The 27,847-nt window shown below is 49.2% G+C and overlaps 1 protein-coding gene across 1 annotated transcript in view; it reads right to left on the reverse strand.

Moving 5' to 3' along the window:
• Positions 1-16,634: 16,634 nt before the first annotated feature.
• DYSF (dysferlin) overlaps positions 16,635-27,847 on the reverse strand; it is a 69,870-nt gene continuing 58,657 nt past the window's right edge. Inside the window, exons 51-55 of the mRNA XM_058803092.1 lie at positions 24,180-24,279; positions 23,737-23,915; positions 22,831-22,940; positions 21,224-21,371; positions 16,635-19,693 (exon numbers count right to left, since the gene is read on the reverse strand). Of these exons, the coding sequence (XP_058659075.1) occupies positions 19,655-19,693; positions 21,224-21,371; positions 22,831-22,940; positions 23,737-23,915; positions 24,180-24,279 (576 nt within the window). The 3' untranslated portion in view covers positions 16,635-19,654. The remainder of the gene's footprint in view (positions 19,694-21,223; positions 21,372-22,830; positions 22,941-23,736; positions 23,916-24,179; positions 24,280-27,847) is intronic.

A 27,847-nucleotide genomic window follows, 5' to 3' on the forward strand; every position in this document is an offset into this window, starting at 1 on the left:
CTAAAATGAGGAGAGGAATAGGGAAAACTTGGGAAAGATGTTGTTCCTGGAGTATCCCAAGAGTGGGATCTAACCCGAGGGATTTTTGGAAGTTGTGGGAGACACCTCCTTGCTAAAATTCAGCCCGAATTTTAACAGAGATTCTGCTTTTCCAAAGGTTTTTCCGCAAGGAATTGAGGCCTTGGAGAGCCTGGGGGATGTTCCAGGTGCTATTGGCTCAGGGAAATCATGATTTCTCCAGGAATTTTCTCTTGGAAACTTCCATAGGCAAAAGGATGGATTTACAACTCGGTTTTCAAGGTGAGAAAAGGGAATTCCTGCACATCCCCAAGGCATCCCTGGGCAGAGGGAGAAGCTGAGAAGGTTTTTTGTCTGTCCTGGATTCCATTTCATCCCTAAAATTCGGGAACAAAGGAAATTCCTTGCTCCTCTCTTTTATCTCCAGGATGGTTGAATTTTGGGAACATCCCAAGCCTCGCATCCACAGATTTTGGGGGTGGATTTATGGCTGTATTCCCAAATTTTGCCATCCAGCTCTGTGCCAACATGGGACTGGAAGCTGAAACAGCGGGAAAAGCTTTTCTTGAAATTGATGATTCCCTGGAATCCAAACTGCCTGCAGGCATCTGGCAACTCTAATTCCAAGGTGTAAATCTGGAGGAAAATTCCAGGAAAAACAGTGGGATGAGGGGGTGTAAATTCCTTCTTTATCCCTTCCCTTTCCTTTCCTTTCCTTTCCTTTCCTTTCCTTTCCTTTCCTTTCCTTTCCTTTCCTTTCCTTTCCTTTCCTTTCCTTTCCTTTCCTTTCCTTTCCTTTCCCTTTCCCTTTCCCTTTCCCTTTCCCTTTCCCTTTCCCTTTCCCTTTCCCTTTCCCTTTCCCTTTCCCCTTCCTTTTCCTTTTCCTTTTCCCTTTCCTTTCCTTCCCCTTCCCCTTTCCTTTTCCCTTTCCCTTTCCCTTTTCTTCTTTCCCTGCTGTTCCATCTCCCAGCTTTTTTCCTGGGTTTTTCCAGCCTGCTCCTGCTTCCTGCTGCACAGACAGGATCTAGAGCAGCATCCCAAGAAAAATTTTGGAATGTGACAAAATCAGGGATGTGATGTTGGATTTTTTGGTGTCCTTTAATTTGGATTGTGATAGGAATGAGGGGGATGGGAGAAAATAAAGGCATTTTGGGAGCTGATAAATCTGCCAGAGAATTTGTTGGATCTTTGAACTCTCAGCTCCCTCGGAGTTGGATCTGGGATCCTGGAAAAGCAATCAGCGGGAATATCAAATCCTAATGAGGCCTGGACTCAATCCCCATGCTCCAGGTGGAATTTCCAGTGGCTGGCAGGGAATTGGAGCCCTTGGAAAACTGGGAAATGTGTGGAGATAGAGGAGGAGGATGGATGGAGTCCCTGGGGCTCTGCTGCTGCTGCTCCAGCCTTTGTGTTCCTGGTTTTTCCTTGGAAAATCCCATCGAGATTCCACAGTATCCTACTGGAAAGGATTTGCTCCAAGGAAAAACCTTGGATTTAGCATCTTCCTGCTTGGAATTCTCTGACCTGGTCAGGAAGGATTGTTCAAAAGTCCCTGTCTGACTTTGGAGCACAATTCCCAAGAGCTGTGCTTTATTCCCAAGTTTTTTGGGGAAAAAATGAATTTTAGGGTGTAGAGGATGAGGGACTGAGATTCCTTGGAATGTTTGGCTGGAGGGAAGACTCCTCGGGATCTGGACATTCTCCGGAGGGGCAGCTCCGATTTCTGGGATTGGGGTTACCTGCAGGAGGTGGATGCTGGAATATCCTGAGGGAACTGCACATGCCTCCTGGAGCTTCCCATTGTATCCAAACTTCCAGCCTTGCTCGGAAACTATCCCGAATCCCAAGATCCCACTTTTCCCAACACCTCCTTGGAGCATACTCCCAGTCCTGTAGGAGCTGGATACTTCCAGGGCTGGAGTTTTCTCATAAATTCAGCTTGGGATGCCAAGCAATTAGAAATTCCCAGCAGGAGCAGCAATTCAGGGTTCTCAGGAGCCTTTGGAGCAGGGAATGCTGCTCCTGGATTTCTATGGGAATGGTCCATGCAGGATCTTTGGATCTTCCTTTTCCCCAGTCGCTGTCCAGCTCTCCTGGAACCCCTCCAGGCCCTGCCAGGGGCTCTGAGCTCTGCCTGGAGCCTTCCCTTCTCCAGGGGAACATTCCCAGCTCTCCCAGCCTGGCTCCAAAATCCTGGCATGTTTTGGGTTGGAAGTGACCTTAAATCCCATCCCATTCTACCCCATCCATGGACAGGGACACCTCCCACTATCCCAGGTGGATCCAAGCCCCAATGTCCAGCCTGGCCTTGGGCACTGCCAGGGATCCAGGGGCAGCCACAGCAAATCTGGCAATTCCAGCCCAGCCCCTGCCCACCCTCCCAGACAGCAATTCCTTGCCAAGATCCCAGCCCAATCTCCCCTTTCCCAGTGGGAGCCATTCCCTGGCTCCTGTGCCTGCAGGCCTTGTCCCCAGTCCCTCTCCAGCTCTCCTGGAGCCCCTGGAATTTGCTGTGTGGGAATGAGAATGGGAAGATCCTGGTTCTGCTCCTTGTGGAATCTGGAGACCAATCCCTCCCTCATCCTTAATTCTTCAGGGACGATGTGACCCCACTTCCCGTTATCCCAAACCTTACACAGCACCTTCCCACATTCCCTGGAGAATTCCCAGCCAGGAGCTGTAACAGCAAGGAAGCTGGGAATGATCCCAATCCAACCATGGAGCAGTTCCCTATGGATTCCCTGTCCCACATCCCACCTGGATCTGTTCCCACCTGATCCCATCCACAGGCAATTTTTTGGGAGCTTCCCTTTGGAATGAGCCTGTGGAATCTGGGCTGCTTTTCCTGCTCCTCCAGGTCACTTCTCCACGTTCTTGGCCAGGGTTCCCAATTTCCAGGATGCTCCAAATCTGCTGGAATTCCCAAATTTGGGAAGGGCTCGTTGTTCTGAACATTCCCTGCTAAGGAAGAGCAGATCCAAGGAGAGCAGCTGGATCTGAGGAGGGATAAAGTAGGTGAGGAATAAAATAATGGAATTATTGAGGTTGGAAAAGGCTCAAATCCAATTTGTGGGTCGGGAAGAGAAATGTGGGATACTCAGAATGGCTGGGAAAGGACTCTGGGACAGGGATCAGGAAAAGGGCATGGAAATGAGGAATTGGGTCATTCCTGTTCCCAAAAGCCCAAGACCTGGAGAGAGGAACTCGGGATGATCTTGGGATGAAGGGAATTGGATAAATCCCTTGGAAAATATTCCTTGGATGGATCCACACTTGGATAAACCTTTGGGAGAGCTCAGAAAATCTCTTTTATGGAGCAGGGATTCCAGAGGGAACAGGAAAAGCTCAGGGATCCTCCATCATCCCTTCTCAAGGAAATTCTTTGGAAAACACTTCCAAAAAATCCATGGAATGGTCCCCAATGTTTGAGCCATGTGGAAAATTGACCAGATCCCACTTTTTTAAAATCCCAAAGAAAAGAGGAATCTCCTCTCCTTTCTTTTATTTTTAGATCTTTCTTCCCTTTAATTCCTTGGCAGGAGCCAAGTGGAAATCATGGGATGTCTCCACAATGGAAAGGGAATCCCTGGAAAAGCTCTGAGGGATCCAAGCACTCAGCATTCCATGGGGACCTGTCCCTGGCAATTTCCTGATATTGGATCCATGATCCCACTTCCCAAACTCAGCAGGGAATGGGAATTTCTCTTTGGAATCCTCTTGGCTTCAGTTGTGCCATCGGGAGGAAATTTTCCAGGATTTTCCAGGATCATTCTCTCCCATCAGTCTTCAAGGCTGTTTCCAGCCCAGAAACAAACAAAAAAAAAAAAAAAAAAAAAAAAAAAAAAAAAAAAAAAAACAAAAAACTGGGAATGTACTTGGAGTGGAAGTTTTAGAGGGAATATGGGTATGGGATTCTTGGAGGGGTGGAGGCATTTTTTGGGACCGGGAAGGGGCTCTGGCTGTTTCAAGTGGGATCTGATCCTGGAATTGGAAATTAAGGATTTGACTGATTCCTGCCTCATCTGCAATGGAAGAGCTCCCTCTGGTGCCACCAGGAATTCTCGCTTTTCCCGGTTTTCCTCCTTTCCCCCCCTCGATCTTTTCCAGGAAAATCACCTTTGCTGCTCCAGAGGGAAGGGCAAAGCTCATCCCGATTCTTTTCCAGAGTCAGGAAAATTCGATGCCTCATTAGAATATCCCAAACATCCTTGGGCACCCCAAGAGAGGCTGAAATCCTGAATCCAAAAATCCCAAATCCCAAAATGCCAGGAAAATATTCCCTGGGAAAGCAGGGCAGTGATCCCCACCTCAGAGAGTTACAGAATTCCATGCTTGGAATCCATCCAGGGAATCTCATCCATGTCCAGCAGGATGGGAGCCTGACTTGAGAAATATCCTACTACCAAACCTGTGATCCCAGGTTTTTTCATCCCAGTTCTTTTCCAACAGGAGCTGGAGTTTTTCTTTCTGGAAAATTAGGGAAAAGCTCTGGAGAGGATTTTTGGGATGGAGCAGTTCCAGATCTGCTTCCATGACCACCGGATCATCTCCAAGGGGAACCTGTGGAGAGAGGAAATCCCTGTCCTATGTATGAAGAGGTATCCAAGGTTTTTTTGGGATGCAGGGACAAGAGAAGTGTCCAGCAAAAGGTCACCAAATAAAAGGGTTCTCCAAAGTTTCCAGGGAAAACCTGGAGACTTTTCCAGGGCCTGAAGAGGCTCCAGGAGAGCTGGAGAGGGACTGGGGACAAGGCCTGCAGGGACAGGAGCCAGGGAATGGCTCCCACTGGGAAAGGGGAGATTGGGCTGGGATCTTGGCAAGGAATTGCTGGCTGGGAGGGTGGGCAGGGGCTGGGCTGGAATTGCCAGATTTGCTGTGGCTGCCCCTGGATCCCTGGCAGTGCCCAAGGCCAGGTTGGACATTGGGGCTTGGATCCACCTGGGACAGCGGGAGGTGTCCCTGCCTATGGACAGGATGGGATTTAAGTTCCTTCCGGCACAAACCACTCCAGAATTCCATGATTCCATGAAAGGTTTTTCCCTCCTGCAGTTCTCCCTCAGAATAACATTCATGGTAATTATCCCATTCCTGTCTCTTTAAATCCCAGTCCCATCCGTAGCCATAATCATGGAATTTGTTCTCATCCAGCACATTTTTCCAAGACGTCTCCGAGTGCTCCGTTCCCTGGACCCGTCCAAAATTCCATGTTTTTCCATTTGCTTTTGTAATCAGGAGAAACCTAATTCACATAAATAATTTAAAAATAATAATAATAATAAAAGCTGAAACAAACAAACAACAAAATCCAGTGGGATTTCTCTAATCCTCCTTTGCCAGGTTGGTTTTGGGAGGGGAAAAAGTAATTTTCCTGGGATGGAGCCGTTCCCTTCCACATCTGGGATGCATCCATCCCTGCAGCTCCTCTGTTGGAGCACCTCTGATCTCTGCGGCCTCCCAAGCCCCTTTCCCAGCTATTTTAGGAGGGAATGTTTTGTCCAGCACCCCCACAGAGCCTTTCTGGGAAGAGGAGGGAATGACCCAGGGCATTGAATGGATGGAAAAGTGAAGGCAGAGCTTGGGATGCATGGAATCATAGGATGGTTTGGGTGGGAAGGGACCTTAAAGATTTTCTAATTCCAACGGGATGTGCAGGGACACATCCCACTATACCAGTTTTTTCCAAGCCTTATCCAACCTTGGGTGGTTCTTCTCCCAGTTAAAATCCAAGGAAAGCATGGACACCACAACCCGATGGAAACTCCACCTCCAAGGTGGGGCTGAGCTCCCCAAAATGCTGCATCCATGCTTTCCAGGGACTATCCCTGCTCCTGACAGGAAAAATCTCAAATTTCCAACATCCACACCAACCTGCTGCTGGCAAATCCCAGAGGAGCCGCTCCAGAGCTGGTGGAGTTCAGGACAACATTCCCAGGTAACTCCGAGGTTAGGGGTTTGTTTACTTACTCTTAGCTCCATCCCAGAAAAACATTTCCTGGAATTTGGAGGGAATTCTGCTTGACTGTCCCTGTGGTCTGTCAGAAAACAGCAATTCCAGGGCTTCTTTAAAGCCAGAAAGGAAATCCATGGAGATAAAAGTGAGGAATGACGGCTTTGTTACCTGCTTCCAATCCCACTCCCCAGGTGAGGGAAAGGTTAAACTTCCTCTTTGTGGCTGGAAAATCCCAGGGTGTTGTGGGAATTTGAATTCCACATCTTCGAAGCTGACTTTGACACCGGGATGGGCCATTCCAAGGAGGAATTTCGCAGGTGTGAGGCAGCAGCTCATGGAATGTCCATGCAGGCCAGTGGGGGGTTAGGCCTGGCTTTAGGCTGGGTTTAGATCCTGCCCCAGTCCAGCTGGAATGGGTAGGAAAGGTGGGAATAAAAAAGGAATGTGCTCCACTCGGAATTCCTGGAGGGAATAAAGCTCCTTTTAGTTTTCCAGGGGCAGGAACCATTAACCACGAGGACAGGAGGGACTGGGATCAAATCGCATGTGGAGCCAACTGGAAACAACTGAACAAGGGATGGAGGGACAGGAGCCAGGGAATGGCTTCCACTAGGAAAGGGGAGATAGGGCTGGGATCTTGGGAATAAGGAATTCCTGGCTGGGAGGGTGGGCAGGGGCTGGGCTGGAATTCCCAGATTTTCTGTGGCTGTCCCTGGATCCCTGGCAGTGCCCAAGGCCAGGTTGGGATAGTGGAAGTTGTCCCGGGGTGCGACGGGCTGAACTTTAAATCCATCCCATCCCAAACCTTCCTGGGATTCTGTGAAAACAGGAATATGTTTGCACCCCCACAGCTGCCCCTAGTTTTGCCTTGTGCAGCTGCTCCAAGAGGAAAATTCCGGATCCATTTTGTGCCGGAGGCAGCGGAGCAGCCACAATTCCCTTCTTCCCCTGCCTCACCTGGCTGAGCCTCCCAAGGGCCTGGAGAGCCTCCTGGAAAAACCACTCGGGAATTAATTCCGTGCGCTAACGAGCTGACCTTTATTCCACAACAATTCCCAAGCTAATTGCGCTCATTCCCTCTTCCCAAGGCATTGACAAACACGTCAGAGGAGCCGCTTTTCCTACGGATCAAGAGGGAAAACGGGAAGAAACCTCCAATCAAGGACTTTTCATCCAAGCTCGGGGCAGGATGTCTGCGCTCCGTGGGTGTTTTTCAAGGGCTCTTCCATGCCCTGCATGGATTTGCATCCCATTTTCATGGAAAAAAAAGCAAGTCCCGGAAAATTTCAACAGGCTCCAAGCACCTGTGAATCCCTGAGAGCTTTTTTGTTCTCCATGGATTTATTTCTAGCCAACGGAACGAGGGCGGCTCGTTGAAATCCACTCCAAGTGTTTCTCGCTCCAAAGTTTTCCCTCCCCACTTCCCAGGGATGGATCTGGATTTTTGGGATAGGATGATGCTGAGAATGCTGCCCCATGGGGGGATGGGATGGGATGGGATGGGATGGGATGGGATGGGATGGGATGGGATGGGATGGGATGGGATGAACAGGTCCTGCTCCAGTTCAATGTGGGAATTCTGGGATTCCCTGGATGTGCTGCTTCCTTTTGGGAGTTCACCCGCTGAGGGAGAATTTTCCTTTTTTCCTTTTTTTTCCTTTCCATAAAATCATGGAATCCTTTGGGTTTTAAATCCCATCCCATTCCACCCAATCCATGGGCAAGGACACCTCCCACTATCCCAGGTCACTCCAAACCCCATCCAGCCTGGCCTTGGACACTTCCAGGGATGTGGCATTCACAACTTCTCTGGGAATGATCCACCATGGATCCCCCAAAACCATTTTTTCCCCAAAACTCCTTCCCCCCTCCCCACCATTCCAAACCCAAATCTTACCCACAAAAACAGGGATCCAAAATATCCTGACATCTCCATCCCTTCCACATGGCCACGGGATATGAGACAAACAGAAGCCAGACTGGGAATAACCGGGAAAACAAGGGAGGAATGTGGATTTTAGGGAAAACAAATGTTATTTGTTTACCTTCCCTGCCAATAAAATTCCCAACATGGAAATAATGAAGGGAGCTGGGAAATGAAATAGTTCGGAATCACTGAGCTCGTAAAAAATTATGAGCCCAGAAACAGAAGGACTGGGGGGGGGGGGGGGGGGGAAAGGTGGAAAAACCAGAGGAGTTCTTGTCTTCAGCCGGATTTTTTTATTTGGGAATTAATGGGGGTCACGTCAGGGCATGGAAATCCCATAAAGCAGAGCAGAGACGGGAAAACTCTTCCTGAGGAAGAAGTGGAGCTGGATTGGGGGGAAAAAAACAGGAAAAAGTTGTTGGGAAAGCTGAGGTTTTAGGTAAAAAAACCCCTGGAATTCCAGAGAGGAGCAGGGATACTCTGGTCCTGCATTCTTAACTCCCAAAAAGGTCCTGCATTCTTAAATCCCAAATCCAGCAGGAACAGATGGAGCCTGACCACTGCTAAAAATAATTTTTTGTTCCACATGGATTTTGTCCCACAGATTCTGAGTTTTCCTAAGGATTGCAAGACTCCTGTCTGTCCTTCCCAGTGATTTTGAGATGAAATCTCAATTGTTCCAGTGGAATTCCCACACTTGGAAGTGCAGGAAATAGGATTGGGTGCTGTTGGGAATTCCCTTCTCAGGCCCAAAAATGGGATGTGGATCCCTGACTCCTGGAGGGAAAGCTGGAAAGCTGGAAAAGGTGGAAAATTCTTTGATTTCCAGCATTTTCACCTATTTTTTTGTTGGGATTTGGGATTTTTAGAGGGGGTCTTTGTTTTGGATTTTTTTAATTCATGCAGGAATGTGAAGATCCCAAATCCACCCCAAGCTCCAACAGTGCTTCCAAAACACCTTTTCCTGAGCTCAGCTTTTCCTAAGGCTCCTCATGGACATTGTAGGAGCAAAGATCAGGATTTAGAGTGGGTGTCCAGAGACTGCTCTAGGGTTTTTTTTAGGAGCAGGATGATCAGAGGGAGCAGCTCTGCTGGGAGCCAGGCTGGGAGAGGTGGGAATGTTCCCCTGCAGAAGGGAAAAATCCAGGGAAAACTTGGAGCCTTTCCCAGGGCCTGAAGGGGCTCCAGGAGAGCTGCAGAGGGACTGGGGACAAGGCCTGCAGGGACAGGAGCCAGGGAATGGCTCCCACTGGGAAAGGGGAGATTGGGCTGGGATCTTGGCAAGGAATTGCTGTCTGGGAGGGTGGGCAGGGGCTGGGCTGGAATTGCCAGATTTGCTGTGGCTGCCCCTGGATCCCTGGCAGTGCCCAAGGCCAGGCTGGATCCACCTGGAACAGTCGGAGCTATTCCTGGATGGAACTGGCTGAGTTTTTAAGTCCTTCCCATCCCAACCCATTCCTTGATCCCACTTTTTTTTCTCCTGGGATGAAAGAACCTCTCCAGAGGCACAAACATCACCAGGGAGCTGCTCCTGCTCCCAAAATCCGGATGCTCCAGATCTGATGAACTCCCAGTGACTCTTGGCGACCCTATTTAGGTTAATCCCTTTCCTGGGGCTGGAGAAGGACCCATGGAATGAATTCCCAGGGGGAATCTGACCTGTGGATATGGAAAACCTGTGAAACCACCTGGATTTTCGTGCTTTTTTGGGACAAACTTCTCCAAAATCCTTCCCAATATCCCACCCAACCCTGTTTTCCAGCAGTGGGAACCCATTCCCAATTTTCCTGTCCCTCACTGGTTACAATACCATAAAATCAGCTTTTTTTCTCATAAAGCTGCACATTCCACCTGAATCCAGACACAAAGACCCTTTCCCACTCTGGATCATATCCCACCTTCCCCAAAATCTGCTTTTGGGTGCCCCTTTCCCAGGTTTTACACCAAGGAAGCCCCCTGGAATTCCAGGGGATTTATCTGGACAAACTTCTGACGTTGTTAAACAAATCCCATCCCGGATTTTTCCCCAGAGCACAGGGCTCCATCAGCAGGCCCTGCAATGCCATTTTTCCAAGGAAAAATCCTGGATTTCATCCCACTTTCAGAATTCAACGTCACTTTAAGTGGCTTCCAGCAGAAACCAGGAATGGGAGAGGCGGATTTTAAATCCCTTTGGGAATAACCTGGCTCAGGGTTCTCTCCTGATGGAATTTCTCCCCTTCCCTGCTCTGAGGAGCCTAGAATTCCCTCCTTTCCCTCCCTCTGGAAGAGCAGCTCAGTGTCCTTTTCCACCACTTCTATTTTTAAGCCTCACGAGGCTAAGGAATAGAATCCCAGCTGGAAAACCGGGAGAGAAGGAGCCAAGCAGACTTTGGGCTCCAATTTAGGCAGGAAAAACCCCTTGGAAATTGATTCCAGACCCAGAGCGACCGGGATGAGGGAACAGCTGCCACCACCTCCGAGAGCATCCAGATGTGCCACCACCCCCCCTTCCCTCACACTTCCCACCCTCCCTGTGTTCCCAGAGACAGAAAAAAACTGGGAATAGCTGTGTTGACAAGATGGATGGGTTGCTGCTTCTTCCCGGCCTCTGGAGAAGTGATATTTTTGGGAGTTGGGAATGTCCTGACGGCTCGGGGTTGTGATGTCACTGTCAGCTGATGGATCCCGGCTTCCAGGAGTTCAGGAGGCCAGGCTGGAAAAGGCTTGGAGCAATCTGGGATAGTGGAAGGTGCCCCATGGAATGGGATGGGATGGGATTTAAGGTCCTTTCCCACCCAAGCCAGTCTGGAATTTTAGGATTATTTGGTTTTCCGAAATTTCCCTGTGGATGGTGCTGAATGATCCCTGGGAAGCCACCTTGGATCGCATCCCCCTGTTCCATCTGGGAGCACCTGAAGCCCCTTCCAGTTGTGGAATTCTGCACCTGGGAGAGCTCTGACTTGGAATTTTGAAATAGTTTTCATGGGAAGGGACCTTAAATCCCAGAGAACTGACACTATCCATGGACAGGGACACCTCCCACTGTCCCAGAGAACTGACACTATCCATGGACAGGGACACCTCCCACTGTCCCTGGTGGATCCAAGCCCCAGTGTCCAACCTGGCCTTGGGCACTGCCAGGGATCCAGGGGCAGCCACAGCAAATCTGGCAATTCCAGCCCAGCCCCTGCCCACCCTCCCAGCCACCAATTCCTTGCCAAGATCCCAGCCCAATCTCCCCGTTCCCAGTGGGAAGCCATTCCCTGTATAAATGGGATGGTGAGGCAGGGAGACGAAGGTGCTCCAGGGGGGCCTGGATTTAATACATTCCCGATGTCCAAGGCCTGGTAGTGGGAGAATAATTCCCTGGAGCAGGAGCAATAAAAGGTTATGAGCTCTACCTTCCCACCTGGCCGGGAGAAATCCTTTGATGTTAATCCGTGGATTTCCCATAAACCATTATTGGAAAAGCAGCTGCCGGCGTTTGCTCCTGCTCTGTGGGGTGTGGAAAAGCGGAGCTGTCCCAATTCCCGGCTGCTGGTGGGATCCTTGGAGCAGAGAAATGTTGGATTTGGTCCACTAGAGTACCACCTGATCCAAGGGATTGGTTTGGGAATGTGTTGGGAGTTGCACAGTGAAGGAGGCAGCTCCAAATCCCATCCAACCTGGCCTTGGGCACTGCCAGGGATCCAGGGGCAGCCACAGCAAATCTGGCAATTCCAGCCCAGCCAGGAATTCCTTGCCAAGATCCCAGCCCAATCTCCCCTTTCCCAGTGGGAGCCATTCCCTGGCTCCTGTCCCTGCAGGCCTTGTCCCCAGTCCCTCTCCAGCTCTCCTGGAGCCCCTTCAGGGACTCTGAGCATTCCCTGGATTTTTCCCTTCTCCAGGTGAACATTCCCAGCTCTGCCAGCCTGGCTCCAGAGCAGAGGGGCTCCAGAATCCTGGAATCATTTGGGTAGGTAGGGATCTTAAATCCCATCCCATTCCTACCCCATCCATGTTCAGGGACACCTCCCATTGTCCCAGGTTGCTCCAAGCCCCAATGTCCAACCTGGCCTTGGACCCTGCAGGGATGAAACTTCCACAACTTCTCCAGGGATTCCTTCCCAGCCCCTCACTTACCTCACAGCCAGGAATTCCTTCCTAAAAGGTGAGCTTGGAACCATTTTTGTTCATTCCATCTCATTTCCCTCCATTTTGACGTCTCCCCAGTAGCACCTCTGGAAAAAGGATCCCCATCCCTATTCCCAGGCAATCCATTCCAGGGAAATTCAGAACCACACCTCCCAGTACAGATTCTGGCCATTCCAATCGCGGAATTCTGGATTCTCCATTACCTCCAGGTGCTCAAGATGCCGATATTTCTTAAAGAGTTTTTCCATCCCTGGAATGTCGGAGCAGGGAATCTGTGTTTGATATCCTAATGGTTTTTTCCATCCCGCATCCCATTATCCATTTTATCCCTTTTTCAGCATCCATTGCTCTGCTCCCTGGATATAAAAATAAACAGCTGGAATCCAAGCCCATTCCCAAAAAGTGGCATTTAATGGACTCCAGAGCTCCAGCTGCTCGCCGGCACTTTAATGGGAAGCAGAACTCTTGGAATTAGCCAGCCTGGAATGTCTCATCCACCCACTGGCACACCAGGAGTGGAATTCCTTTTCCAGACCCTCTCCAACCTCGGCTTCTCCTTGGCACTGTGAGGACTTGGACACGAAGGTTTGGAATTTTTCCATGGAGCCCAGAAGTTGTCCAAGGGGAATTTTCCCAATGGTGAGGAGAGGATGGAAAATTATCCTCACCATCAGAGCTCTGAACTGTCGGAATTTGGGATTTGGTTCTCCATGGACTTACAGCTCCCCATCACTGGGAGTGTCCAAGGCCAGATTGGAATGGGCTTGGAGCATCCCGGGATAGCATGAGGTGTCCCTGCCCATGGAATGGGATGAGCTTTAAGGTCCTTTCCCTGAACCATTCCATGATTCCACGATCCCGTGGCTTGGGAAGATGAAGGATCACGGAAAAATTCCAACTTCAAGGGGAAGTCAAGGCCCAATCCCACCTCAGTTGCTGGTCCTGCTGGAATAAAACCTGGGAGGCATCCACAGCCTTTTCCTCTCTGTTTTATCCCAAATTTTGGTTTTCCTGCTTAGCCAAGATTTATTCCTGGCTGTTTTCTGGTTCCAGACGTGTTAAACAAGACTTGGATTCCAATCTCATCCCACATGGACTCTCCCTTCTCCCAGATATCCCAGCTCTCTTCCCTGTCTTTTTTCCAGCTTTTTTCCTTGTCTAATTCCCTCCCATCCAGTTCCATGGGAAGGTTGGAATTTCCCAAAATTAAATCCCTGTTTTGTGCTAATTCCTAGTTGGGATGGAAGTGGGAGAGGTAAGAAAGAGGGAATGATCCTCTCCAAGTTATTTTTTAGGAATGAGTTAAGAATTTAAAAATTAATTAATAACAATTTAACTTATTAAAATTAATTAATATTTATTTATTTATTTATTTATTTATTTATTTATTTATTAAAGTCTTCAACATCACTGGGATTTCTGGAGCTCAGACCATGAGGGAGATGATTGCCCACAAAATTTGGGATTTCTGGTATTCCTTTAAAAATGGATCTGGAATTGAAGGAAATTAATTTCCATTATCCTACGGGAATAGAGTATTTTTAGGTTTTTTCCCTTGCTAAGGAAATCATGGAATTCCCAATCCCTGATTATTTGGACAACAGGAAAACAGCAATAAAATCCAACCTGCATTTGTGTTATTGTTCTGTTTGTTTTCCCTTGGATTGCATAATTCCTAAAAAAAGCCAGGAATGGTTTGGAGGCGCCTGACTCTGATTTCTCCCAGTCCCAGGGGTGAAAAGAGGGATGAGCTCTTCCGGGCATTCCAGCACGGAGAACTCCAAACCTCTCCAATGACCTCCCTGTCCCTCTCTGGAGGTGCTGGGAAGCTCCAAGGCCATTCCAACCCTTTGGAAATGACTCATCCCGATTGTTCCCTGTTTTCCATGGAGGGAGACAATGAATCCAGGCTTTGTTTTCCAGCCATGGATTTGCCAGTGGATGAGTCTTCCCACTGTTTTCATTGGCAAAGAGGAATTGTAAACCTCTGGTGTATCCTGGGGTTTCTTTTTCCCACTTTTCCACATCCTCCAAATCCTATTTGTCTTTTTTGGCTTGGGACAGAAGCAGAACCTTTGGAATCTGCTCTGTAGGGTGAAAAAACAGGGATGAAGAGATTCCTCCCTCCTCCACTGGCCCCAGGAATTCCATCCAGTAAAGTACCCTGGCTCCATGATTTTCATAAACATGGGATTAGACTGATTCCAGGGAAAACCTCCAGGAGATCCCAGCACTGAGGTGGGAAAATGGATGAATTTCATTCCCATGAGTTCTGGGAAGAAGGAAAAAGAGGGGAAAATGGGCTGGATTTGGGAGAGCCGCCACTTCCCAAATTTGTGAGGCTGTAATTCCCATCCCTTCCTGGGATGCTGGACATGGATGGGGCCTGGATACAATCCACAAGTGGAAAAGGTGAAGAGAATGGAGGGAAAAGTGGGAAAAGACCAAAAAAGAAGGGAAAGCAAAGGGAAAATGCACAGGGAAATGTTTGGTTTGGATATCGGGAAGAATTCCTTCACGGAAAAGGTTGCCAAGCATGGAAACTCCTGATGTTCAACCCATGGGACATGGAATGCTGACAGGGATGGAGCAGCCAAGGGCCAGGGAGTCTCCCTGGAATCATCACAAATGCCAAAGAGAGGCACTCAGGGAATCCAAAAAGCTGGGAAAGATATCCAAATCCAGCCTTCAAAATCCTGTTTTCCAGGGAGGTTTGGATCCCCCATCCCTGGAAGTGTCCAAGGGAAGGTTCTGGATGGGCTCGAAGGTCCATTCCACCCCAAACCATTCCATGATTTCCATGATTCAACCCAATATCCCAAATATCCACCGAACCTTTCCCAAAAGTCAGAATTCCAAGGCCTGAGGTCACTTGAAGATGAAGGATCATGGATCCCATGGAATGGGAGGAGCTTTAAGGTCCTTTCCCTGAACCATTCCATGATTCCATGATTCTGGGAAGGCTTGGGAAGATGAAGGATCATGGAAAAGGTTCCAACCTTGAGGGGAAATCCAGGCCCAATCCAACCTCAGCAGCTGGAATAAAACCCTGGATGCATCCCGAGCCTTTTCCTCTCTTTTTTTATAAAGGATAAAAATACCCGGCACATTTCAGGGATTGGCTCTTTGGGAAGGCTGGAATGGGAATGGAAAAAGCAGACAGGACAAATTCAACTCATTTTCCTCTGGAAGCCGATTGTGGATGAAGTCAAACCCAGAGCAGTTTCACGGCTCATTTCTTGGGAGTCTCCTGCAGATCCCCACAAATCATCCCTCAATCCGAGGGTTTGGGCTTTTCTGGGATGAATCCCGACTGCAACTGTCACACAACACAGGGTTATCCATGGAAAAAGCCAATCTCAGGAATTTCAGATTATCGATCCACCTTTAAATTCATCACCACCTTTTCCACAAGTGCGTTTTCCAGGGGGGAAATTCCAGCACTAGGAATCACCATCCTGGGAAAGCCTGAAGGGGTCAGGCCTCAAGGCAAGGCTGAAATGAGTCGTGTCACTCAAATCCAAGGAAATCTCCAGCTTCCCATAGGAAAACTCACAGATTTGGGAGCCAGGAGGGCACAATGGTGTTTTGTAGGGAGCATCCCATTAGATCAGTGCTCCCACTGGATCCGTGTTCCCAGGAATGAGCAGAACCCATGGCAGGCCCCATCCACAGAGGCTGAACTAACAAATCCAGCTGCCAACAGTTCCCCAAAAAAATTTATGGAAGCGCCTTGACTTGGATCCCACTTCTCATCCCGCTCTCCCTGCACTGCCCCCCTCTTTTGCAACTGCTTTGGCAAAATCTGCTGGGATTTTGGGTGAAAATTTGCAGGTGGAAAATGCTCCCTTTGTAATGCATAAATTGGGCACTGCCTGGAAAATTGTTCTTACTGGGGAGCAAAATCCATTTCGCTCACTGCCAGGGTTTTTTGGGATGGATGCTGGAGATTTAGGGAATTCAGCCCCTCTGTGGGATGGAAGTTTTCCAGCTCCTTCAGCTCCCGGAGGGAATGGGAACACAACAGGGGTGTTGTGTCTGAATGGTCCCAAAGGTGTCCCCACATTTTGGAATTGCAGGCTGGAATTACTCCTGGCATCAGGCCGAGGAAATCTGGGATCAGGGAAACGCTCAAGCAGTGGAACTTTTGGCAATTAACTTCCAGGGAATCTTGGAATCATGGAACAGGTTATGATGGAAAGGATTCTAGGATCATCCCATTCCCACCCCATCCATGGGCAGAAACACCTCCCACTGTCCCAGGTGGATCCAAGCCTCAGTGTCCAACCTGGCCTTGGGCACTGCCAGGGATCCAGGGGCAGCCACAGCAAATCTGGCAATTCCAGCCCAGCCCCTGCCCACCCTCCCAGACAGCAATTCCTTGCCAAGATCCCAGCCCAATCTCCCCTTTCCCAGTGGGAGCCATTCCCTGGCTCCTGTCCCTGCAGGCCTTGTCCCCAGTCCCTGTCCAGCTCTCCTCAAGCCCCTTCAGGGACTCTGAGGATTCCCTGGATTTCTTCCCTTCTCCACAATCCCGATTTTCCCATTCCCACTCCCAAGAGAAGGCACAGTTCCATCCCCACAATCAAAACACTGGGAACAGGAATGTTTCAGAGCATTTCTTTGGGAATCACAGTGCTTTGGGCATTATTGCAGATAAGGCAGGCATAGGTGATCCAGAACAAATTCCAGCCAATTCCCTGGATAACCGGAAGCCACAGGGAATTCTTTCCACAGCTCCCACCTGGATTTGGAGGAGTCACAACCAGGCCTGGAGCTGGATGTGGCTGTTCAGGGGAAAAAAAATGGGATGGAGTTGGTTCTTCCAGATGTTCCCATCTGAATTTACCCACCGGAATCCCATAGGATCCTCTTGGCATGAAAGTTGGACTGGGAGCACGGATTTCCTTCTGGAAATCCCTGTTTTTATGGAATGGGATGCCCTGGATCCTTCTCTCCCATCACTGCTGACCCAGGTTTGCCAAGGGAATGCTGGGAATAAAATAGGATTTCCCATTGGAAGTGTCTCTAGAGTGAATCCCAAACTTTCAAGCCCATCCCATTCCAGGCATTCCACAATCACTTATCCAAGCTGGCCTTGGAAGTTCCAAAGGAAACCCATGGATGGATTTTGATTCTTTGTCTTTCTGGGATAGACAGCAGCATTCCCAGTGGGATGGGGGATGAGCATCCCACATTTGGCATTCCAACATGGATCATGCATCCATTTGGGGCCCTTGGCTCCAAGATGTTTGGGTTGGCATCACAGGGAATTACATCAGGATGGGAAATCCCAGAATCCCCCCAAATCCAAGAGATGTTGGACCTGAATTCCCACTGTGGATTCCAGGAGAGCACTCAGGGAATTCCAGACTCCCTCTGACACAGCTGGATTCTGGTGGGAAAGGAGCAGGGACCAACATTCCCATAAAACCCAAACTCCCAATCCCAGCAAGGGCCAAACAGAAGCAACTTTTGTCCTCGTCTCCTCAGATCCTTTGGGATAATAAAACCTCTGGAAAATTGGAGTGAATCCTGGTGGTTTGATGGTGGCTATAAACAGGGATGGGGGTGGGAATGGGGTTGGGAGGCTTTTAGGGAAAAAAAGAAGGACAACGAAGCATTTAACGATGGAAAATGAAACCTCCACCCTGGGATGTGCAAATCCGGAGCCAATTCCTCCGCTCCAACTTTTGGGAAGGGGCCACGGATCAGCCAAAGCTCAGCAGCAGGGATGGGGTTATAAATCCCTAAAAATCCCTATAAATCCCAAAGCCATGCGTTTTCCGTGCGGAAAACACAGAGAAGGAACTGCCCTATTCAATCTGGGAGATGTTCCAATGAGAGTCCCGGGATTTGATCCCCCATGGATTACATCCCCATCCAACAAAGGAACTAAAATATTTTTCCCTATTTTTTAAGCACAGCTTTAAAATCCCGGCCAGAGTGGGGCAGGAGCTGCCATCAGCGGTTTTTCCTGGGAAACTGATCCCTTGGGATCGCTCTTCCCAGCTACTCGCTCATTCGGAGCAGCCACAACTCCAAGGAAAACATGGAATCAAGGATAAATCTCATCCTGCTGAAGGGAGGATGGGAAGATCCCGAACCAGCAAAGGTGCCAGAGCAGCCGGATATTAACGGAATTTTCCTGGTGGGAAACTGGGAGATTTCTTACAGGATGAGAATTTGAGGATTAACATCCTCCCAGCACTGGAAAGCCCTGGGAATCATGGAATTATGGAACCATCCAGGGTGGGAAAGACCTCTGAGCTCAAGTCCAACCCTGCCAAGGTCACAAATCCCCAAGTGGCACATCCCATGGGATCATCCCACTCCAGGGACAGGAGGAGGGAACAGCAAAAGAGGGAATGCCCCAGCATTCCCATTGGATCCATGAGAGGCTGAGCAGGTTGTGGATCACGGATTTGTTTGGAAAACAAATCCTGCCCCAGGACAGGTTTATTGCTCCATTAATGCCTGGCAGCAGCGAGGATGGGTTGGGATGTTTTCCATAAGAATCTTTGGGAATACAAGGGAAAAATGGCTGATTCTAAAGGAATATCAGTGAGGCTCAGCCTGGAGAAAAGGAGGATCAGGAGGGACCTTCTGGCTCTGCACAAATCCCTGAAGATTTGGAGCCAGGTGAGAGTTGGGATCTATCCCAGGGAAAAACAGGAAAAGAGGGAACGGCCTGAAGTTGTCCCAAGAGAGGCTCAGGTTGGACACCAGCAGGAATTTCCTCATGGAAAGGGTGGTCAGGGATTGGAAATGCCCAGGGAGCTTTGGAACCCCCATCCCTGGAGGTTTCTAAGGAATTCCCGGATGAGGCACTCAGTGGGGATCAGGCACAGCTTGGACCTGATGATCCCAAAGGTCTTTTCCAACCTCAGGGATTCTGGGATTCTGCAAATACTGACACTAAAAAGACCAAGAATTCCCATAAAAAGTGGCTGGGAGACAGCGGGAGAGGCAGAAATCAAAGCCCAGCTGCTCCTGGGATTCCTCTCCCAGCTGGAATGGGAGACCTGTGGGATTGTGGAGCAGCTCCAAGGGAAAACCAGCTCCAGAATTCCATGAAGGAGTGCAAAGGCCTCAAAATCCAAGAGAAATTGGGATTTTGTGGAGCACCAACTCCAAATCCCAGGTTTTGCACCACAACCTTTCCCACTCCCATTATTTCAGCTTTGGGAATGCAACGTGTCATCCCAGGGATTCCGGTTTTCCAACACATTTTCCACAGGTTTACAATACATAAATGGGAAAACACAGGGAAAAGGGAAACTGACGCTGGATCAGGGAGTGAAAAGTGCTTGGAATCGGTGGGAATTGCTCAGGTCGGCAAATCCCAAATCTTGCCCTGAGGACCCTCTGCACATTCTCAACTTCTGGATGGAAAGGTCCTTTCCCTGCTCCCTCCTCGGATTTTCACTGGAATTTGGGATTTACCAACCAGAGCAGCAGGAAAACTCAAACACAACACAGAAGGCTGGAAAACCAGGAATATTTTGGTTAGGTGACGCTTCCCAGGTGGAATTCCAAAGGGAAGCGGAGTCTTTGGCAGGAGCTGGAGGCCTGGATGAGGTTGCTCCTTCTCCACTTCCAAAATTCCTTCCCAAAATTCCTAGGCAGGCACGGGAGCAGCTTCAGTTGAAAGGTTTCACCAGTTTCATAGCAGCGTAGTTCTGGAAGGATGGAAAAACATGGAAATTGTTGGGAAAATTAGGGAATCACTGGAAAAATAAGGGAATCATTGGAAAAATGAGGGAATCCTTGGAAAAATAAGGGAATCATTGGGAAAAAATGAGGGAATCCTTGGAAAAATGAGGGAATCAATGTTAAAATAAGGGAATCATTGGAAAAATGAGGGAATCCTTGGAAAAAAAATGAGGGAATCCTTGGGAAAATAAGGGAGTGATTGGAAAAATTAGGGCATCCTTGGAAAAATAAGGAAATTATTGGAAAAAGGAGGGAATCACTGGAAAAATTAGCGAATCACTGGAAAAATTAGCGAATCACTGGAAAAAATAAGGGAATGATTGGGAAAAAAAGGGAATCATTGAAAGAATTTAACAAGCACCAGGAGTCATTCCTGGATTTTGGTTGCTCTTCCCAAAATTTTTAAGAGAAATTCCCACCTCTTCAAACCCTTGGAATAAATTTGGCCCCTCCCTCCAGCACCATCCCAGTGTCCAACTGGTGGGAAGCATTCCCGGTTTCCTTTGATTTCCTGGAACTTCCTCCTCTCCTCTGCATCCCGCTGCTCCTTCCCATCCCCTGGGATTCCCACAAATCTCATGAATTCACCATCCTACCCTTGGCCCTGTATCGCTACAGGTCCTTTTTCCATGATCCCACAAAATCTGGGACATCACCTGTTCTGCCCCTTGGGAAAGGGGTCCCGGAGCATTCCCAAAGCTGTGCCAGGATTTTTTTGGAATGCAGAGTTTTCCAGCAGGGAGAGGCTCCTCCATCCCTGCCCCATCCTCATTTAGTCCAAGGAAAAATCCAGCCAGCAGCTCCATGGAATTTCCTCAAAGGCAACCAGGGCAGGCAAAGCTATCCCAGATTTTTTCCCTCTGCATCCCAGAAAACCTTGGCATCTTGGCACACCAGTGCCAGTACTTGGTGCTGCTGAGGACATACCAGGAATGGCCTTCCCATGTTTTTTTGGGATCTCCACTATTCCTGATATCATGGAATTGTTGAGGTTGGAAAAGAGCCACAGCCCTTGTTCGTCATTATCCATGTCCTCAAACGCCACATCTGGATATTTTTGGAATAATTCCATGAATGGGAACTCCACTGCTCCAGGGCTGGACACTGCTTTCCATGAGGGATTTTCCTTAACATCCAACCTAAAATTCTCTTGGAACAACTTAAGGCCATTCCCTCTTGTCCTGTTGTTCCCTGGGAGTAGATCCCAAATCCCACCTGGCTCCAAACTTTCTGGGAATTGTGGAGAGCCAGAAGGTCCTTCCTGATCCCATTTTTCTCCAGGATGAGCCCCTTTCCCTTAGCTTTTCCTGGTGCTCCAGCCCCTTCCCAGCTCCATTCCCATCTCTGGCCATGCTCCAACCCCTCCATATTTTTCCTACAAGGATCCCAAACCCAAAAAAGTTCCTTTTTAACCTATTGTGTTTCTCAGCACAGAATTTTCCATCCCCTTGCATCCACCACCCCTCGGACCTCGGCCAATCCCAGCCTCTCCATACCGGGAAGGCGTAGACGAAGATTCCCAGGAAAAGCAGCAGGATGAAGAGGAGGATGGCCAGGATCAGCACCCACTTGTAGCGGCGCCACAGGATGAACTTCAGGGTCTTGTATGGGGACGTGAACCACAGGAAGGAGGTCTCGGGACGCCTAGAGCCAAGGGAAGGGCGGGTCACCTTGGAATTTCATTCTCCTGGATCCCTAGTCCCACCTGCCTTGGTGGTCCCAAACCAGCCTGGAAATCCCACTGGATTAGTCATCCAGTTTCCCAATCCCACTGGAATGTGTCAGCTCCTCATCCCTCTGGGGATGTCCCGTCAATGTCCACCTTGGTGGTCCTGACCAGCCTCCCAAATCCAGATGGATTCACGGTGCAGAATCCCACTGCTCTCAGGTCTATCATCTTTCTGGATGCATCCCATGAATGTTCTTGGTGGTCCAGACCTGTCTCCCAAATCCCACTGGATTGGTGATCCAGACCAGCTTCCCAATCCCACTGAACTGCCAATCCAGACCAGCCTCCGAATCCCACTGGAATGGTGATCCAGGCCAGTTTGACTGGTGATTCCAGACCAGTCTCCCAAATCCTGCTGGACTGGTGGTCCAAACTAGACTCCCAGTCCCAATGGATTCATGGTCCACACCAGCCTCCCAATCCCACTGGACTGGTGATCCAGGCCAGCTTCCCAATCCCACTGGAATGTATCAGCTCCTCATCCCTCTGCGTACATCCCACCAACATCCTCCTTGGTGACCCAGATCAGCCTCCCAATCCCTTGGATTCATGGTCCAGACCAGGCTCCAAATCCCCCTGGACTGTCTCAGCTCTTCCACATTCCTGGTACATCCCACCGGTGTCCTCCTTGGTGGTCCAGACCACCCTCCCAATCCCAATGGATTCATGGTCCAGAGCAGTTTCCCAATCCTAATGCTCTCGGGTCTGTCATCTTTCTGGATACATCCCATGAATGTTCTCCTTGGTGGTCCAAACCAGTCATCCAATCCTACCCGACTGGTGATCCAGATCAGTCCCCCAAATCTGGATTGGTGATCCAGACCAGACTCCCAATCCCACTGGTTTCATGCTCCAGACTAACCTCCCAATCTCCCTAGACCATCTCAGGTCTTCCATCTTCCTGCATACAACCCACCAGTGTCCTCCCTGGTGGTCCAGACGGACCTCCCAATCCCACCGGATTCCTGGTCCAGATCAGCCTCCCAATCCCACTGGACTGGTGCTCCAGACCACCTTCCAAATCCCAGTGGATTCATGGTCCAGACCAGCCTCCCAATCCCACTGGATACGTGGTACAGACCAGCCTCCCAATCCCACTGAACTGGTGATCCAGACCAGCTTCCAAATCCCAATGGATTCGCAGTCCAGACCACTGTCCGAAATCCCATTGGACTGGTTCTCCAGACCAACTTCCCAATTCCACAGAACTTGTTCTCCAGACCTCCCTCCCAGTCCCCACCAGTTCAGAGTGGATCCGACCCAGGTGCAAACCCAGTTCAGCCCAGTACCCCACAGCTGGAAACACAGAATTCTCATTTGGTCCTCGAGAATTCCAGGCCCTGGTGGCTGCTTTTCCATTTGGCATGTTCTTACTTGGGATCCTCCAGCCTGGGGTTCATGTTGGGCTCATCCCGACCCATCCCGGCCGGACGCTCCTCATGCTCCTGCTCGGCCACGATTTCCAAAGTCATCTCCAGCTTGCCCTGGATGGATTAAACAAAAACTTATTAATTATCCCCAAAAACAGGGGGAAAGGTGAGGAATGAACGTGGGATGGAAAATAAGGATTAGGGGAAGAAAATATGCTTTGAGCAGAACCAAACCACTCCCAGCAATGACCATGAGGATCCCAGGATTCCAGAGATCCTTCATCTGTCACTGGAGATATTCCAGGAAATCCCAGATCCCGCTGACACCCAAATTTGGGCAACCACGGAATCCCAGGATCGCTGAGGCTGGAAAAACCTCTGGGATCAAGTCCAAGCTGTGACCCATCATCACTGAGTTCCACATCCAGTCTTTCCTGATTTCCCTGGAACCAGCTCAGGGTTTTTTGGTTGAATCACCCAATTCCCTGCCTGGATTCTCTCACCTGCATGGAACAGCCACCAAAACCTGGAACAGGAGCCCAGACATCTTTAAAATTATCCCTGGGACAGCTGGAATTTTTCCCAGGTGTTTAGGACATAAGATTGTTGGGAATAGTCATGACATGGAATCAAATTTGGTGGCACATTCCAAATACCAGGGTGAAAATCCCACAAAACCGATCGTTCCTCTGCACAGTGCCGGAAGACTTCCAGCTAACCACAGTGGATCTGGCTGGATCCACAAAACCTCCAGCTGGAAATGGAATTTCTTGCCCTTGCTTGAATTGAATGAAAATTTCAGGGAATTCTGGAATGGTTTGGATTGGGAAGGAATTTAAAGCCTTGAACACTTCTGGGGATGGGAATTGGAGTGAAGGATCCAAGGAAAAAGATGGAGAGGTCACTTTACCGCCAGGATCTTCTGCTGGTTCTGCTCAGCCATGCAGGGCCACCAGCCCTTGACAGTTTTCTGCTCAAAGAGGGACACAGAGCGGCTGGAGGACAGGGAATCATCCACAAGATCCAAGGAACACTTTTCCGCTGTCTTGGCAGGCTTGGGCATCCTGTTGAGATCCATCTGGATGGATCCTGCAGGGGAGAACATTCCAGGTGAGACATCTCAGTGGGAAAAATCCTTAAAACATGGAATGTCCCCTGATCCCATGGAGTTTGGGCCACCCCAATCATCCCTATCCAAACTCCCAACTTCCACTGTCCCAGGGGGCTCCAAGACCCATCCAACCTGGCATTGGACACTTCCAGGGATCCAGAAGCAGCCACAGCTTGTCCAGACAACCTGTGGTGGTGATGTTTCCCCTTTTTTTGGGATGGATCCCAAAATTCCTAACTTACCCAAATAGTCATCGAAGGAGAACTTGTCGTTGTCCCAGATCTGGAGGATCAGCTGGGGTGGGATCTTGTTTTCCGTCTTGTCCAAGCTCCAGAAGTGTTCCTAAAATCCCACCATGAAAAAAAACATGGGGAAATTAAAGATTAATCGGGAGAATTGGGCAGGGCCTGGCTCTGGAAATCCTAGAATTCCTGGGGTGTCCTGCTGTGGATCTGCAGGAGCACAGGTTCTGGAAAACTCTTGGATAAGGATAATCAGTGGAAAACCCAAGATGCTTCTGGAAGGTGTCAGCAGCAGTTTATGCCTTATTTAATGATTTAAATTAATGTAATTAATTTTATTTACAGAATTTAATTTAATTTAATGCAATTTAGGAAATGGCTCCATGGGATCCCAAACAGGATTCTTAGGAGAGACAGAAATTCCCACAATTCCAATGAGGATGAGTCTCCAAGGTGAAGACAACAATGAGCATGGAGTGCTGGCGCTACCAAACTTCACCTTCCTCTTAATTCATGCAAAAATATGGGATTGACACCTAAATCAGCGCTTCCAGCAGGGAATTCCCAAGGATCCCTTCCCTTCCAGATCCACCATGGCTTTAATCTGCTCTTAGGTCTGTCACAGGCAGTGGGATAATCAGAGATCATCAAATGCCAGTTCCACCTTCAGGCCACCCACAGCTCCTGAATTTATTAATGGAACATGGATGTGGAAAGGAAGATTCCATGGTATCCCAGGAATCCCATGATATCACACTGGTTGCTCCAAGCCTCAAAACATCCCTCAGACTGCTCTGGGCTCCTCTAGCACTGCTCACAGTGGGGAACAAAATCATGGAATCGTGGAAGACTTTGGGTGGGAAGGGAGCTGAAAACTCAGCCCACCTCACACACAGGGACACCTCCCACTGTCCCAGGTGGATCCAAGCCCCAGTGTCCAACCTGGCCTTGGGCACTGCCAGGGATCCAGGGGCAGCCACAGCATATCTGGGAATTCCAGCCCAGCCCTTGCCCACCTTCCCAGCCAGCAATTCCTTGCCAAGATCCCAGCCCAATCTCCCCTTTCCCAGTGGAAGCCATTCCCTGGCTCCTGTCCCTGCAGGCCTTGTCCCCAGTCCCTCTCTGGCTCTCCTGGAGCCCCTCCAGGCCTTGCCAGGGGCTCTGAACTCTGCCTGGAGCCTTCCCTTCTCCAGGGGAACATTCCCAAGTTATCCACGAGTTCTGCACCCCAGAGTAAGGAATATTCACTGCCTGGGAAGCAGCATCCACATCACCATTTCCATGTGTGAAACCAGGATTTTTTTCCAACAGGGATCTAACACCACTGTTGGGTTGCCTGGGAGTCAGGATTAAGAATCCCGGAATCCCCGAGTTTGGAAATGCCTTTTGGGATCAGCGAGTCCAAGCTGTGCCAAATCCCCACCCTAGCATCCAGGAGTTCCTTGGACACCTCCAGGGATAGGGACTTCAAATCTCCCTGGACACTTCCTAAGCCTGACCATCCTTTCCATTAAAAAAATTCCTCTTGATGTCCAAAAAGGGATGTTGAGAAAAAGAAGAAAGACAAAATCCCACCCAAAGCCGAAGGATTGTTGGGATTGTTGTTCCTGGCTCCAGCAAAGAGCAGGAAAATCCCAGCGGGATTCCTGACACCCCTCCAAGAGTGTCCCGGTGGTAATTCCTCCTGGAAGTGTCAGAAATGACGAGATTTAATTAAAACCAGGAAACCCAGCATTATTCATCCCTCGCTCCATAAATTCACCCCAAGACTCGGATTCATTATTTCATCCAATATTAAATTATAAAAAGGGAGGAAAAACGTGTCACATTCCATAGGAACACAAATATTCCAGCTGGGAGTCCGTGGGCATTCCAATCCCATTGGATTAATTTTAAGAGATCCCCGTGGACAGTTCTGTTTCAATTTCACTCCGTTGCCTGCCCGGTTTTGGGAAAACGTGCCAGGAATTTTGCATTGGAGCATTTTATGGATGCATTTGAGATATTGGATAATCTAGAAATCTCAAAGGAAGTCCATGGAAAACTCCCTCTCTCCCCTCTGCTGGTTGCAGTGGGTTGGGATGGATGCTTATCCAGGGGGATTTTTCCCAGCTTTTCCAGCCATTTTAAATTAAAACTGCTAAAAAAGGGGAAGAGTTGATGTTGATTCTTCCCTTTCCCAGAAACTGGGGAAAGAAGGGATCCATAGGGATCCAGGAACCATGGATCCATCGATAACAAAGCTGGCATGACCTCAGGAGGAGCAGGAAAATTCCAAGGTGGCAGAAGATCCACGTCAAAGGTGAACATCACCAGCTCCTTTGGATTGTCCCTTCTGGGAGAAATCCACGTTCCCAAGCTTGGCTTGGAAAATGGGGAAATATATGGAATTCCGGACCAGTTTGGGCTAGAAGGGACATTCAAGACCATCTAATTTCCCAGCTGGAATATTCCCTGGAAAGGAAATCTCCACAAGCTCCATGTCCTCCAGGTGCCTCTTCTTCCCAGTGAATTCCTGGCTCAGAGGTTCATCCCATCATTCCCACAATCCATGGATGTGTCCATGCTCCAGGTGCATCCCACACTCTCTTCTGGGCTGATGCAACTTCCCAAGGATTCATTGGAATTTCTCATTGCCCCATCCCATCCACAAGGAGCCAAACTTGAGGAAAACCTCACACTTGGGATCATCTCCCACCTATCCCAAGTGAATCCGTGTCCCTAAGGATAATGAAGCTGAAGGAAAGGTTGGATGGGATCTTGGGAAGGAATTCCAGGCTGTGAGGGTGGGGAGGAGCTGGGATGGAATTCCCAGAGAAGCCGTGGTTGTCCCATTCCTGGAAGTGTCCAAGGCCAGGTTTGATGGGGCTTGGACCCACCTGGGATAGTGGGAGGTGTCCCTGGACGGGCTTTAAGGTCCTTCCCATTCCAAATCATTCCACAATTCCACGGAACTGCTGGCAAACCCGTCAGACTTTGGGATTCCACCTTCCCTCCTCCCCACTGCAATATCCAAGGAAAAAGGGAACAAAACCTTAGCTCTGTACCCTCTGCATCCCAATCCTTCAGAACAACATCCCAGCATTCCAGGGATAATTCAGGTAGGGCTCGACCCTTTCCAGGTGGGAATTCAATGCCACATTTCTCCAAATTCCCTTTTTTTTTAATGGAAAAACACCATAAAACATCACTTGGCTGGAGACAAAACCTCCAAGCTCCAAGCCCTGTCCAGCTGGGGACACCCAGAGCTCTGCTGGAAAGGCAGGAAAAGGAACAGGGAATTGGGAAGGGGGAATTTGATGCCAAGAGAAGTTTATGGGTCCCTTTCAAGGCAGCGTGAAATTCGCTTCCATAATTAAATCGATCTCCGAACATTCCCTATAAAAACAACCCGGAGTGCGAAATTTATATCCCGGCCTTGTCCAAACCACGGGGAAAAAAGGCTGGAATTATTGTTTGGGGGTTTGTTTTTCAAGTGAGGGGAGGCTCGGGGGTATTTTATGGATTTTTGTGGATAAAGCAGCAGGGAAAAAATGGGCTCAGATTCCCAGGAAAGTGTTGACAGGGCTGCAATTCTCCTGGACTGTGGATGTGCTCCAGAATACAAAGGAGGAAACCTGACTTTTGGGAAGGAGAGGAAGTCTGGTCCCAAAAAGTTACATTTCAGG

This window comes from Ammospiza caudacuta, chromosome 4 (genome assembly GCF_027887145.1).
Source record: "Ammospiza caudacuta isolate bAmmCau1 chromosome 4, bAmmCau1.pri, whole genome shotgun sequence".
In the NCBI taxonomy this organism is placed as follows: domain Eukaryota; kingdom Metazoa; phylum Chordata; class Aves; order Passeriformes; family Passerellidae; genus Ammospiza; species Ammospiza caudacuta.